The 14,539-nt window shown below is 32.9% G+C and overlaps 1 protein-coding gene across 1 annotated transcript; it reads right to left on the bottom strand.

The window, feature by feature from the left end:
* Nucleotides 1-5,538: 5,538 nt before the first annotated feature.
* LOC108750842 lies at nucleotides 5,539-14,288 on the bottom strand. Its single transcript, XM_018490653.1, has 6 exons — nucleotides 13,902-14,288; nucleotides 11,690-11,735; nucleotides 10,106-10,336; nucleotides 7,085-9,965; nucleotides 6,137-6,368; nucleotides 5,539-5,955 (listed from the first exon to the last, which is right to left on the bottom strand). Exons 1-6 carry the CDS (start codon nucleotides 13,956-13,958, stop codon nucleotides 5,947-5,949), a joined length of 3,456 nt encoding a protein of 1,151 aa, XP_018346155.1. The 5' UTR covers nucleotides 13,959-14,288; the 3' UTR covers nucleotides 5,539-5,946.
* Nucleotides 14,289-14,539: the final 251 nt, after the last annotated feature.

Genomic DNA, 14,539 nt, shown 5'->3' with positions numbered 1-14,539 from the left:
ATATCTTTAACAATTAATTGGCTTATTAAGCAGTATTATAATAATGATTTATTACACTAGATATTTCATATATTTAAACATATGTTTTTTTATTATCTAATAAAATATAATATATATTGCTGTGAAATTGTTTTTTCATAATTATCATTCGTATCACTTCTTGATTAGAAACAAAATTTATTAAATTTTACAAATTAATAAAATTTAAGAATTAGTTTACGTCCAATAAAGAATGATACATTTTTTATTTGTTGCACGTTGTGCATTAATAGCCTTATCAATATAAAGATATTTTGCGAAATTGTCCAGTATCGCACTTCGATGTGCTGAACTTCGTTTAAGTAAATCAATCGATATATAATAACATTCTAAAGTTGTTTATTGTTGAATCCTTTATAGAAATACGTAAGAAAAATTAAGGCGTAGTAAATATAAAAAAAAAAAATTTCATAAAATCATTCAGCTTTTCAAGTTGATATTTAATAATTACTTTAATAACGTCAATAGTTAGATTTTGTTTGCAAAAGGTATAAAAAAGACTAGTATATTTTGGATGTTTTGAAAGAAAGAAGTCACTTCGCGAACCTTTCGGTTTTCTTCATCATTGATTTGCATTTTACTTAATATTCTAATGTTTGTCTAGATAGGTTGCGAAAATAATAAGAGCACAAAGTCATTTTTTAAGTTCTTTATTTCTTCTACTTTCTTAGTAAATCAATGATTTCAGCTACTACAAACTGTACGAGTTTTAATAATTTATTTACGGCGTACTATAATAATTTAATTAATTCGTTTGACCTCTCCTCCGCTTATCTTCTTATCGTGATTACAAAAGTTCGAAGTAAATAACCTTCTTCGTGAAATGTGTTCGACGATTTAATACATAAGCTCCGTTACTTATTATACTTTATTACTCTTCTTACGATCTGACGGGATGGCCTAGTGATACATACACACAATTTCATTTATAATGATTTCAGAAAATAAGATGGCTTTTATATACTTTTCAATCTCTCGATAACAGAGTTAAAGTCTCACCAGTCATCTGAAAGTGTTTTAGAATACAATACCTGTTCTACATATTATACCATGAATCTTTTTCTATATAAGATATAAGTAAAAAGTGTATACAAATAGCAATTAAGATTCATTTTGACGTTTTAGAATATCCATATTTATATGGATTGATTTTCTTTCCCAAGCTTTTTAAGCATTTTTTGAGCCTTGCCTTCATTTCATTGTAAATAATTTAAAAAATAAAGTCTAAATTACATATATAAGTTTTGTAAAGAAAAACTTTACAAGTTACGTAAAATTTTGCTATCAGTATACACCTTTTTAAGATTTTGTATCATATAAAAGGAGAAAAATTAGTTTTTGATGGACGATTTTTCTTTCTCTTATATAAAATTTCTCTAAATATTATCTCATTTCTTTTTCGTAAAACGGACATGCAATGCGACAGCACCAATAGGTGTTGACACTTACTTCGTATTATTAAAGCACGAAGCAAATTTTATTGTAGAACAGATTGCCAGAAGAAATAGATCTTGTTCGCTTTTCGATTGTGATTCTATTATCTAATCTCTCTTTCTCTAAATATAAATATATATTACTGCAAAAGGCCAAATAAGATCGTTTAAAATAACTAATTTGTCAGATATGAAAATTGATGATTAAACATGGAATAATTTGAATCAACTCTCTTAAACAATAATTAAAAATAGCTTTTTTCAACACCAATAGCATACGAAATAAAAATCAGTCTTAATTTCTGACCTGTATTGTTACAAGTGATAAAGCGGCGTGAGACATAAACGAAAATAACAAAATTAAAAATATATGAAGTGTCTTCAATATCATAGATATACAATTTCGAAACTGTATATTCTTAAATCGAATTAAGTGCTTATTTCAATATATTATAAAATGTACTCACAGAGTAACTAAATCACTATTATTTAATTATTTATAAAATTGTTTGAAGATATTTTGAGCGCATTTCGTCATGATACATGGTATGTACAATTGAAATTCGCTTTACGATGTCTACATTTTCGAATCACAAAATAAAAGATTTAATATCCTAAAGCTACACCAAAACTATGTACAACGATTACGAATAGAGCATTGATAATACCCTTTGAAACTTATTTCTAGTTTTTATATATATATGTATGTATATATTATACATATTGACTAATTATATATATACAATTATATATAATTAATTAATATGCATTATTCATAAATTCTTAGATATGGTTTTTTGAGCTTAAAAGCTAGCACATGTAATTTATTTTATAAATATTCACGTAAAATATTTTATAAATGTACTTGACGTGTTTATTTTAAATAAAACTACGAAACGCTCACAAAATAAAAACAGCAATAAAAATGGTGCAATTTTTTAGTATTGTATAATCAAGACAGATTTATGATAAGAGCGAATAGAATAATAAAATTCGTTCAATATATAAGAAATAGGATTACTGACAGCTGGCGCGAAATTTAGGTAATAACAATTATTTAAAAAAGTATAATAGGACGAACGTTTCAGTTCAACATAAGTATCTGCTCTTATTATACTATTACTCTTGAAAGTTATATATCAATATAAAATATATGACAATATTTTTCTCTTCATTTTCGTTAAGATTAATGAATATTTGGTCCATAATTCTTTCAAACTAAAAAATAATCCTAAGAATGAAATAAATTAGTAGACATGTGCTTACTTTTTAAGCTACGTATAATATACAATTTCTTTGCAGTAAAAATATATAATGACTACAATACAGTACTTGATTCCTGACTAGCATGTATTTATATGAGTGACTTTCTACTTCACACGTATGATACTTAAGACAGAAAAATATTTAAGTTAATTGATCATTAATTAAAAATTTTTAAATATAAATTTGACTTTAACTTATATGTATATACATATATGTATATTAATATACGAATGATATTTAAAAAATATTAAGGATACTAACAAGGAAGAGAAAAGAAATAAAATCAGTCATGCAATAAAATTACATATGTAAAAAAATTTCGCACTCAATACATTCTCCTGCTCAAATGCATGTAATTTCACTTTTGTTTTATGTTTGTGCACGCGAACGCATACATGTAGATCATGATATATGATGGTTTTCTACCTTATAAATTTTTTTGAAGATATTACAATTTATGAATCTCCTGGGGACGTAGAAATCCAGATAAACAGGAATATAAATTCAATTGTTTTATGGATCATTATATTTGCATAAAGTATCTATCCGATATACGCAAACTTCGTTTTAATTTAATGTGTCTTAGTATCACTTTCTATAAATCGCTTTTGTATACAGTATTTCATTAAGGCTTCTACTCTATTTGATGCAGTTAACTATTGTATAATTTCTATACACTTTAAGCAAAAAAAAGAGCAAAAAAGAATATTTTCATTTGCATGTTCAATAAATAATATTAACTTTTCTGCGAAATGCTCAATACAGAAGAATTAAAAATTTTACAAATAATCATTTCCAATTGTGCATAGGCCTGTACATATAAATTATACATTCTAGCGCTGTAGATATTTCCTACCATTCATTACTCCACTATTTCTCAGTCTTGTAATAATACTACTCTTTAATACTTTTATAATTTATATAAAATCAGTTACACGTTACATCTTTACACATTGTGAAAGAACATTATGTCTTCAATATAAATTAATGCATATTGCAATAGACTTTACGGATTTAATGCTATAATAACAATGTATTATATATAACACAAGCGGATAAAGTTTTAAAAGTAAAAAATATTCTCTCGTGTACAAAACATGTGTTAAAGTTTGGCCTAATGGAAAAACAATTCCATATGTTAGTTCAGGAATGATATAACAAGATATGATAAGAATGCAACAGCAAGACAACTTTGTATCACATAAAAAATTCTTAGAAATATCCAATATCTAAGAAAATAAAAATTAAATTCTTTTCTATTCTCTTAAACATCAAAAAAACATCGTTTTATGTATAAAGCTATTAGCTGTTGCAATCTATAACACATCTTACAATATGTATTGTCCCGCAAGTTCAATGCTTACAAATCTGCATTGATTATTGATGGCAACATCTATGATTTTTATCATAAACATTAGTTTGATTTACTTGCCAGGTAATATAATAATGTATAATAGATATAAAACAAAATTATGTGCATTGATTATATCGGCCTTATGTATAACTCTAAGATTTTATTATTGCGTTTTAATATCACTATTATGCTAACTTTCTCAGCATGATATATTTACTGTATGTGCAATATCATATGAATTATATTCCTTCTCATAAATTTGTAATTTCCTCTCGTGAAAGTAGAATAATAAAAAGAAATAAAAATAGAAAAAGCACAAAATAAATGTGCTCATGTATGCATATTTATATTTCTAAAGAAAGATATTAGAAATAGAATATCATATATAGTTTTAGACTTAAAATAATCGTTGTAAATATATTACTTAATTTAATAAGTATCTATTTGTTCTTAATATATTAAATAGAATATGCACCGTTAGAATAAATAATTTTTGGTAAACGCTTTATGGAAACGTGTGTACAGCACACACTGATCACAATTAAATATTTAAGTATGAATTATATTAAGTATAATGCAACAATAAATGATATCAAAAAGATTTAGTAAAAATATTTAAAATGTAAGAAATAAATGATTTAAAAAAATATGTTGCAGTAAAAATTGGAAATGTTCTTTGATGACTATCGAAGTTTTGAAACTCGAGCTTTACACATTTCGTAAATCTTATTCAGAAATACTTGTTTATAATCTATATATAGTATCGTCTTTGATTGCCCAGAAACTATGGTATTTACGCACACCGTGTTTATCCCGTTAGAAAGAAGACCATTGAAGGCTGTAACATTTTATCTTAATCTTTAAAAAGTAACTTTAAGTATGAAAACCCTGTGAATGTTATGCAACTGACTACATTCAGTGCATGTTTTTTGGTTGTATAGAATGTGGATAGATATTTTTTTCAATTAGTACAAACAAACGGTCTCTAATGGTATTCTCCAAATATGAATTCTTAAAACTTCATAGAGAACAGATAATCAAATGCAATTGTGATATTTTCCAATGCTTTACAAAATTGTCACATTGGAACCATCCCTATTTTATACGCCTCCAATTTGAGGTCCTGAAGTTTAAAAGAGATATAAACTAGCGTTCAATGTTTTTTCAAATTGTAGAATTGAAAAGGGATACGATCTAAACACCTTAATTTATTGATCCATAAAATTTTAAGAATTCTGATTTGAAATTCTAAGAGTTATTAATCTCAATTTTTCAAAGATGACTGTACAATAGTCTATATAGAAGTATACTCATACAAAATAAGAAAGTATTTAAAAAACGATATACCCATATAAAGTATAAGATGCATATCTTTTTACCCTAGGGCAGGATTCTTACTATACAAACTATTAGTTTCTTATTGAGCATATTTTAGAAATTGTTTGAGTCGTTGTAGGAAGTGTTTGATTACTGACGTTATTTCGACTATACGCTAGTACCTAGATTTTTGTAGATTGATGTTTCTTTTTTTTACATTTTTTAAGATTATGATTGTGCTCTTTAGAGGAAGACTTTACAAAAACATCAATGAAACGAACGTCCGAATCTGATTAAAGAGCGCCTTCGTGTTCTTAAGAATTATAAATTTTTGATTATTTGGCATACTATATTATGTATATATTGGTATATATCTAATGATTTCAAAAGTGTGCGTGTAAGTAACCCCAGATATCCGCGTATAGTGTAAATAGTCACAATGCCCCAATTATAATTTCTACCGTGAATATTCTTACTCATTTGTTTGGAATTCCTAGGAACTTGAAGTTTTTAATTCTTTTTCCCAAACAATATTATTCAAGCTTCCTGCAAAAAGAAAAATATGACATTAATTATTATACATCTGTAACAAAAACTACTGAGTAAGACAATAACATTTCTAATCATTAATTGTTTCTTCCATATCAAGATATTTAAATTATTGTCAGAATTTGATGTCATATTATCTATATTAATTTAGACACAATCTATTTTCTTATATACTTACTTCGGGGAATAGAAAATGCTCACGAGTGGGTTGTGGTTGTTCAAAGGGTGAACTACTCATATAACCAGGTGACGGCGACTCGCTCTTTTCTAACACTGGAGTGATATTTGCATAATTAGCAGATGCCGTTGTGAGAATCCGTCCCTGTTCCACCAAGATACTCCTATCAATCTTATAGTATTCCTTCCCGCTACGAGGTCGAAGAGTCGTCGCTACCGTTCTGCCTCCTAATCTATATATACATGATTGTTTTGTGTTAGTTACACAAATAGTCACAAATAGAAAAAAATAAAATCTTTTAATAAATAAGTTTTTCACTTTAAAAAGTAAATCAATAGAATTTTTATACGAAAAAGAATTTATAGAAATAAAATTCAAAAGTATTATATATTTCAGAATATTATAAAAGTGTAATTATTGACAAAATTTCTTGTATGTAGATAAGAACCAAAACTAAATAGAAGTCTGCGATTTTCGCAATAATTAATGAGAAATTAATTTATATAGATCCGCTAATCAGTGATTATAGCATCCAATTTCTCCGCAAGTTGCAATAAGAGAAGCGCTTTATTAAAAGCAGAGCAAGCGGCACATTATTATTTACAAATTGCTCCTCCCAAGTTTCGCTGCGTGCCTAGCAACCGTAAACGTTTAGCTATCTCTTATCGCCGAATCGCGCGAATTTAAGCTGAATAGCAAATCTTTATAAATTAATTTCTCATTAATTATTGCAAAAATCACACAACAGCTTTTTTCTTCAGTCTTTGGTCTGCTCTATTTGCAGCTTCGTCAATGCGCTTCATCAATAATTACCGGGCACTCTGTATATTTCAGAAATTATAAAACATTCTATATAACTTTATGTATTTTAATGGAGTTGTATATAAATTAAGAAGTTATAAGACAATAAAACTTCTGTAAGAGTTGCAGCTATATATAAGAGCCTACCTAAGGCTGTCAGGCGTATCGGACGAAGAGTGTGAGGACAACGACAAAGTTTCAATGTAATCTGACATGTCGGAGGTACCGCTGCTAGTACTTCGTGAATCGATATAAGGTGCATTAGAAACTTCACCGGGGCTGTTGAAGCCCTTCGTAGTCTTCGGTAAACACGTGGGTATATCGGCCTCCGCGGATGAAGATTTCGTTGGTATCTTGATCTTCTGGAACTGGAAGGAAATTTCACGGAGAGGATCGCTGGACTTAGACTTCCTCGGCAGGCTGCTGTGATAGCATGTGGGCGGTGGGCTTTTACTGCAGACAGATAACATATTCTGCTTTACTGCCGAGGCGGCAGGTGCCGCCAATGATAACTCAAACTCCACAAACTCTGCTGTTCGATGACTCAGGGAACCGGTGGAGACGCCAGAATCGTTGCTGCTCGAGGAATCTCTATTATGCCCGGTCTTAGATGGTACGGACGATGAGCGTCGGATCTTAATGAATGACGGCTGAGATGCGACTGTCAATATCTGCCCACTGTCATGATTACTACTGATCTTACTTTCGGAGTTGCATGAGTTATGCGACTCGGTTATCAAAGAATTCTTATCCGCTTCGCTCGAGCACTTGTGGATGGTAAGCGTGGACGGAAAGGTGTGGCTCTCGTCGTCCAGGTAATGTGCGGATTCCGCAGAATAAGATCGTTTCCTGAGAAGTATACCTATACTACCACCGGACTCCGCAACGTTACCCACGTCCAGATAACGACGCCTGAGATACGGGCTGGACAACATTGCCGATCCTGGCACCCGATACTCCGAGTCAGAACGCTTCTTATTCACCTCGAGCAACGTGGATCCCGATAACGTCGGATTGCTGGAGCTCTTGATACCACTGCAAAGTCTTGACAAAATCTCCTTTGAACAAGCGTTGTGAACTGGTTGCATCGGTAAATAAGCGGGGAACGATTTCTTCGGAGTTTGTTTGTCCGGATCCATGACCAAATAGTCATTTTCCTTTTCCTTCGCGTGACCGCATTTCTCACAAATCTTCGAAGCATTATCACTCGGTGCTTCAGGCGCTGGTTCTTTCAATTGATTCGCAAATTTCTCAATCTCTTCCTGCGAGATACTACTCTTCGTTAAAACATCCTTGCTGTTCTCGTAATGTTCTAGTGATTGAGTAAAATCAATATTCACATAATTCGCTTGTTTTGCTTCCGGTTGCGTGTCTATTACCGGTTCGACGTTTTCGTAATTGTTCGATTTATTTTCTGCGGCGCAGCCGCAGTTCTCCGTAGCTTTCTCGTCAGTTAAATCATTTTTATTTACTTTTTTGGCTGTTGCGTAAATGTTAACTTCTCCACTGGCATTTACCACCGGCATTTTACCCTCACCTGAAAGCTTTACGGGATGAACCGTGACACCGGTAGGTTCAATTCCCGCACCGCGACGGCAGTAAGGTAGGACAAAGCCGGCCCAGCTCATAACATTGTGACAAGGACATCCCGATGATCTAGGTGACTGTACTGTGAGTTTCGCAGGACATCCACATCCTTGTAGGACCACAGCCTGCGGCACCTGAGGTGTGTCGTAATTAGGATAAGTTTTCGGCAGTGTGAGACATTCCTTTATTTTCCTTGGTGTATCGTAATACTGTTCCGGTTGCGGACCTTGTTCCAATAGCATATGATGTCCCAGAATCGTTTTCGGAATGTCGTAGTTCTCGTAAGGTCCCGCAGCACCGCGTGCTACGGGTTGTTGGGACTGTTGTTGAGGTTGTTGGGATTGTTGTTGAGGTTGTTGCTGAGCCTGCTGAGTTGGTTGTTGAGATTGTTGAGGTTTTCGAGCGTGCATACAGATTTGCTGTTCGGCAGGCAGTGGCATTGGTGGTTTTTTAGGTTTCTTGGCAATGACGGACTGGTTGGTTATTGGCAGTGAAGGTGGTTGGGACGGTTTCGGCGGTCTCGGCGGTAACGTGCTCGGGCTCGGTGACATTTGACGACCCGTCGTCGTCGTTTGTGCCGTCTGAGACTGGGCGGTTTTCGACTGCCCACACTGGCATTCGATTTGTTGCGAGCTGGAATAATCGCTCTCATGACTGCTGCTACTGTAGGAGGACAAAGAAAGCCGGTCGAAAGTACGGGGTTGCAAGTGACATAAATTGTTCAACGTGCTCGCAGCGGGACTGCTTATGCCGCTTATAGTAGCCGTGGTGATTAAGGTTGATGATTTCGAAACAGTACCGAGTTTACTGATGCAACTTGCGCATCTCTCGAGACCCGTTGCACCCTGACGAGTGAGCGAACAACTACGCCACTCGCCACCAGGTTGCTGATCAGGTAACTCTGAAATGGACATCGTGTCTCTGCAGCTGTAATCGCCGTCAAGCTCCGTCTGCTGTCTACTCTCCGCGGATGACCAATATGGTGAGCTCTCATTCTTGCAGCTGTCACAGGGTTCCTCATATGTCGACGTTGAGTACACGACCGAAGAGAAGAAGTCGCTGGCTCTAGTCTCAGCGCGAGAACACTGACGTCGCCCTGGGCTGTCCTGCGTCGACAGTTCTCTACCAAGCGGCGATCGCTTTTTCGTAGTAAGCTTTCCCTCGGCTGCCAAATGCAACGTCTTGACTATGTCATCCCCTTGATCGGTTATTAGAACGTGCAGTCCCTCCCCCCGACCGCATCTCGAACCGCCCTCGAAACAAAATCTGCCTTCGACCACGCCATATCGTCGGAGATGCGCAATTTCCCAGATACCGACAAGTCGAGGAGGCACACCGATGGTGATGCAGAAACGACGGTCCTGAATATGCAAATGCGCTGGCCCATTAGTGAATTTCGCTTTTGATGGTACCGAGGAGATGAGTATCAAGAATTGCTGATCTGTTGAGAAAAATTGACTAATTAAATATATAAGATAATTTTTATCTCAGAATTTTGCATAGTATTTTGTGCGCAAGAATTTCTGCGTATTTTATAATACATATAATGCTTTTCGCTATCTTTCTTTCGCGATAGCTTACCTTCACCTAAATTGTTCGAGATCTTAACTTGCCACTGTATCAATCGCTCTCGCGTATCAAATGCGAGAACGACTGTCACGTCTTGACAAATTATAGCAATCGTATTGGATTCTTTATCGAGTGTGAAACCACTTTCCACTCCCAAAAAGTGTTGCAAGCTTAGGGACGCTTTCGTTTGGCCTTGCTTGTAACGATCCTTGCTGTCTCCATAAAGTTGCAAATGCAAGCAATCTGTTAATAAAAAAAGGAATATTCATTTACTTTGTATCTATTTTAACGTTACATAGAATTTCTTTTGCTCATTCCTTTTCTTAAATAAATTACACAAAAATTTTCTTATGTGGAATGTGTATACACGAATATATATAAAACAACTAATGTTCGATATTCTTATTAATATATATAAATTCAACGTTTTACTATAATGAATATTATTTCCTGGTAAATATTAAAGAACATAAAAAATTCTCATTTATAGAAACATTTAACAATACATATCTCGAAATAAATTTCGTCATATGTTTATGTTTTCTTCGTTAAGTCCTGCCTAAGGAAAATTTATGAAGTGCTTGGATTCTTAGTTCAAAAATATCTTCAAGTTACAAGGATCATGGTATTAATGGTTATTGCCAGGAGCAAAACCGTTCTTGGAAACTTTTTTGTTGCTTTAGGCAGCAACAGATGTGCCAGCTGTCACCCTAGGAAGGTCCAAAGGTGGAGTACTTTGTACTAATAACAAGCAGGAAGGGTCCTTCATGGGGAGTGAGAAGTGGAACTAATTAATTTTTCGATGACAAATTTCACCAATTTTGTAACAAAATGCAAAAATCGGTCATTCAGCTGCCACAGTTATTATAATTTTACAAATAGATATGTAACCATTATGCCAACAATATTTTAAATTGAAGCTTTTAATTAATCAGTTTAATTATATGGAATAAAACTTTATTATAAAATGTGATATGTTTTATTATAAATATATGTATATTCGCAACATTGTGATACGATATCATATAAAATGGAATCAATTAATATATAATTTTATCGCATGAATATTAAATCAATTTTGTTTATTTGAAAAAAATGGATGATAGCATTCTGTTATAGATCACTTTTATAAACATGTTAACTTGTAACGAGCCAAAACGGTATTTGTTCTGCAGTAAATTCAAAAATTTCCTCAACCATAAAACCAAAACAAAGAACATTGTGTAAAAACAGGTATAATCCATTCTGCACAGTTTGCCAAGCAGACAACATAGCAAAGATAAGAGGGGGTCTATTATGCAAATTGCGATACCGCTCGTATCAACATGATAGTAGAAGCAAAATGTAAAAACGCTTTAGGAGAGTATAATGTTTCCTGTTTATTATCTTATTGCTCTCTTCATTTCCCTTCTTTCACTCACAACGTAATGCAACCATAATGCAACATAAATCTGCATATGCATACCATTAACGCAATCTTATCAAAGTCTCATTAATTAAACAGATTATTATTAACTCGTTTAAGGCATATAAACGACAAAACAATAAGACTATTGTTAGCAATTGCGTTATTTAAAAACAAACGTGAGACTTTACCTGCTACTGGCGATAATTTCCGCATAACGCACCATCTTGACTTCCACTGTAAAATAAATTTTATTGTTGTCACACATAACATATACAATTGTATATAATATAAAATATTTCCAAATAATTATATATCTTTTTTAATACATTTTCGATTCCTTTTTTTACCGCATGTATTAAATTAATATATAAGTGTAGAATACACAAAGCTGCAATATGTTCGAAAACCCTATAAATATAAGTTTAGGATTTTATTAAAAAAAAAATTAAATGTTTGTTTTATTGTATATATTTAGTCATTTCTGCATTTATATAATGCAATAATGAGTAATTTATAAAATATTATAATTAATAAAAATTTCAAATGTAATAATCATAAAAGAAGATAAATCTGTTTTTAAATAATAATAATACAATTTATTTCTTATTTATTTAAAATGAAAAATGAGATGAAAATATATTATAATTTAAATATATTACATTTTCAAATAATAATTTCAACTTTAACTATATATTTAATTTAATTCTTTTATATTTATAATATTAAACTTTATAACAGAAAATTCTTTCTTTTCAATCTATAAACATATTATTTTGCATTTCGTAATTTTTATCAAGCACGGATGTGATTAAAATTACACGAAATTGCATGAAATTCACGAAGTGAACTTTTTCACGTAGTGCATTCATGATCAAAGTAGAAGAGGCTTCTATATTCTCAAGTATCTTGCTGTATCACCCTCTTATTAGCAAACGAGAATAAGCTTTTTATAGACTAGGATTAGCTATTCCCTACAGCCATATTCTTAAACAATTTCTTTTTCAAAAGTCACTTCAAATATACTTTAAACCAAATATGTTAAAAAAATATTGCAGGGTACAAACATAAATAATAAAAACGATTAATACTTAAATAAATAATTTAATAAATAAAAATTAAAAATTAAAAATAAAAAATATTTAAATATACATATTTACATAATATATTACACAATATTTAACTGAAGTTTTTCTCGCAGAAAAGATAAAAATATAATTCTTAAAAAATTTTATCAAATACAGTATTAAACAGTAAAATCTTACTACCAGTATAAAAGTCTCTGATAACAGTCATGATAGGCATATTTACACTGATAATGTTTAGAATAACATGTCTCAAGAATTATACATCATTCTTATAGAATATCGTTATTAAATCAATAAATTTAACAAACTTAATATTTTTGAACATTTACAGTAACAGTAAAATTATGAAAAAATTATGAAAGATGGCATCATAAAAATTTATTATTTTCGTCATTCATATTTTTTAAATTTTCATTAGTTTTAATAAATAAAATATCTAACTAATAGATCGAACAGCTGCACCTAATCAATAACAATTATTGACTTAATCATATCATCCCAACAAAACATCTTTATATTAAATCAATAAATTTAATAAACTTAATATTTTTGAAGATTTCGTAATGACAGAAAAATTATGAAAAAAAAGATCATAAAAAAAATTATTATATTCTTTATTAAAACTTGTTTTTTATTTTCGTATTAATAGATCCAACATTTAACTAATAGATTTAACACCTAATAACAATTATCTATTCAATATGTAGCATTTGTATAACAAAAATGAATAAATGTGAATAGAATAAATCGGAATAAAGCGTTTCATCTTTCTTTTTATTTTTACAAATAAATAACTATGCATAGTAAGAAATACAATTAACCAATTGCTACTTCAAAATGTTAATCGTTAGTGTCAAAAATTAAGCACGGCAGCCCCAGTCCGCAAACGCTGCACATCTTTTCTGGTGCAGCCTGTATAACGCAAAAACTTAACGTAGGTCCGCGTCGTGCAAAGTACACATACGCACGCTACGCAAACCGCCCCCGTAATCGTTACATAATTTTTATCGTGCGCCAGGCGAGTTGTGCACACAGGTGACTCGTCGATAAGCATCGCGCGTCCGGCGCACGTTTTCCGAATTCGCATGCGAGGGGGTGAAAAGCCCTCCTACCCCTCCGCAATGCGTCTCACCCTGCGCGGGGCGTCCAGAGGCGTCGGGGACGTCGCGGGCCATAAACGAATTCACGCGGGGGATGCATTCGCGCGATTGTCGCGAGTCAGGGGGGGGAGGGAAAAAAATGGAGCACGATCAGCGCACGGAATAAGGGAAGGAGAATTGATTGAACAAAAAACGTGGAATGCGGAAGACCTTACCTTCTTGCCATCGCGAAACTTGACGTTCCCCTCGATAATGCAACTGTTATCCACCATTGTGGAGGATTCTCTCCGTTGCCGCGCCGTTGCACCGTGACAGCTCTCTCATTACCGCGTTCGATCACACCGTACGATCGCGCTCTCGTGACGCGATACCATTTGCCTTCGGACCTTACGGTCGACCGGTCAGCCGTACCGCCCCTCTTCTGTCGCTCTGCCGCGGCGCGGCCGGGAAGGACGGGAATCTCGTTGCGGCACCGTGCACCGAATCACGCGGCGAAATCCATACTGCCGAGAGGCGAGAGGGTCAGTCCCGTGCGCCTTCCATCTTGACAATGTATCGGCCCGCCGCGTCGTGCGCGCCGAGAAATGCCGAGGAACGCCTAATCATTGCGCAAAACAGGGGAGGTAAACTCCCATATATTACTTTTGCACCACCGTTACTAACGCCATCTAGAAATTGATTATTGCATCGATGGGATACTATTAAGGGGATCCTAAAACCGTCGATTCAGTAGGACTTTACATATGATTTACGTGCCATTGACTAAGTTTACACTACTACATCAATAACACACGCACCGCACACGTAGAAGTTTTCTAACTAATCTTTTACATTAAATGTTCAAACTTAATTC

Source organism: Trachymyrmex septentrionalis, unplaced genomic scaffold, assembly GCF_001594115.1.
Source record: "Trachymyrmex septentrionalis isolate Tsep2-gDNA-1 unplaced genomic scaffold, Tsep1.0 scaffold37, whole genome shotgun sequence".
Taxonomy (NCBI): domain Eukaryota; kingdom Metazoa; phylum Arthropoda; class Insecta; order Hymenoptera; family Formicidae; genus Trachymyrmex; species Trachymyrmex septentrionalis.
Note: the sequence above shows the minus strand (reverse complement) of the source record. Positions and strands in the feature narration are given on the sequence as shown.

What these genes read in the sequence shown, in the direction of transcription:
- LOC108750842 (XM_018490653.1), bottom strand. Translation starts at nt 13,958, where the DNA reads ATGGTGGATAACAGTTGCATTATCGAGGGGAACGTCAAGTTTCGCGAT. An exon ending in GAAATTATCGCCAGTAGCAG is followed by an intron (nt 10,337 to 11,689) that starts GTAAAGTCTCAC and finishes TTTTATTAACAG; the next exon opens with ATTGCTTGCATTTGCAACTT. An exon ending in GATACGCCTGACAGCCTTAG is followed by an intron (nt 6,369 to 7,084) that starts GTAGGCTCTTAT and finishes ATGTATATATAG; the next exon opens with ATTAGGAGGCAGAACGGTAG.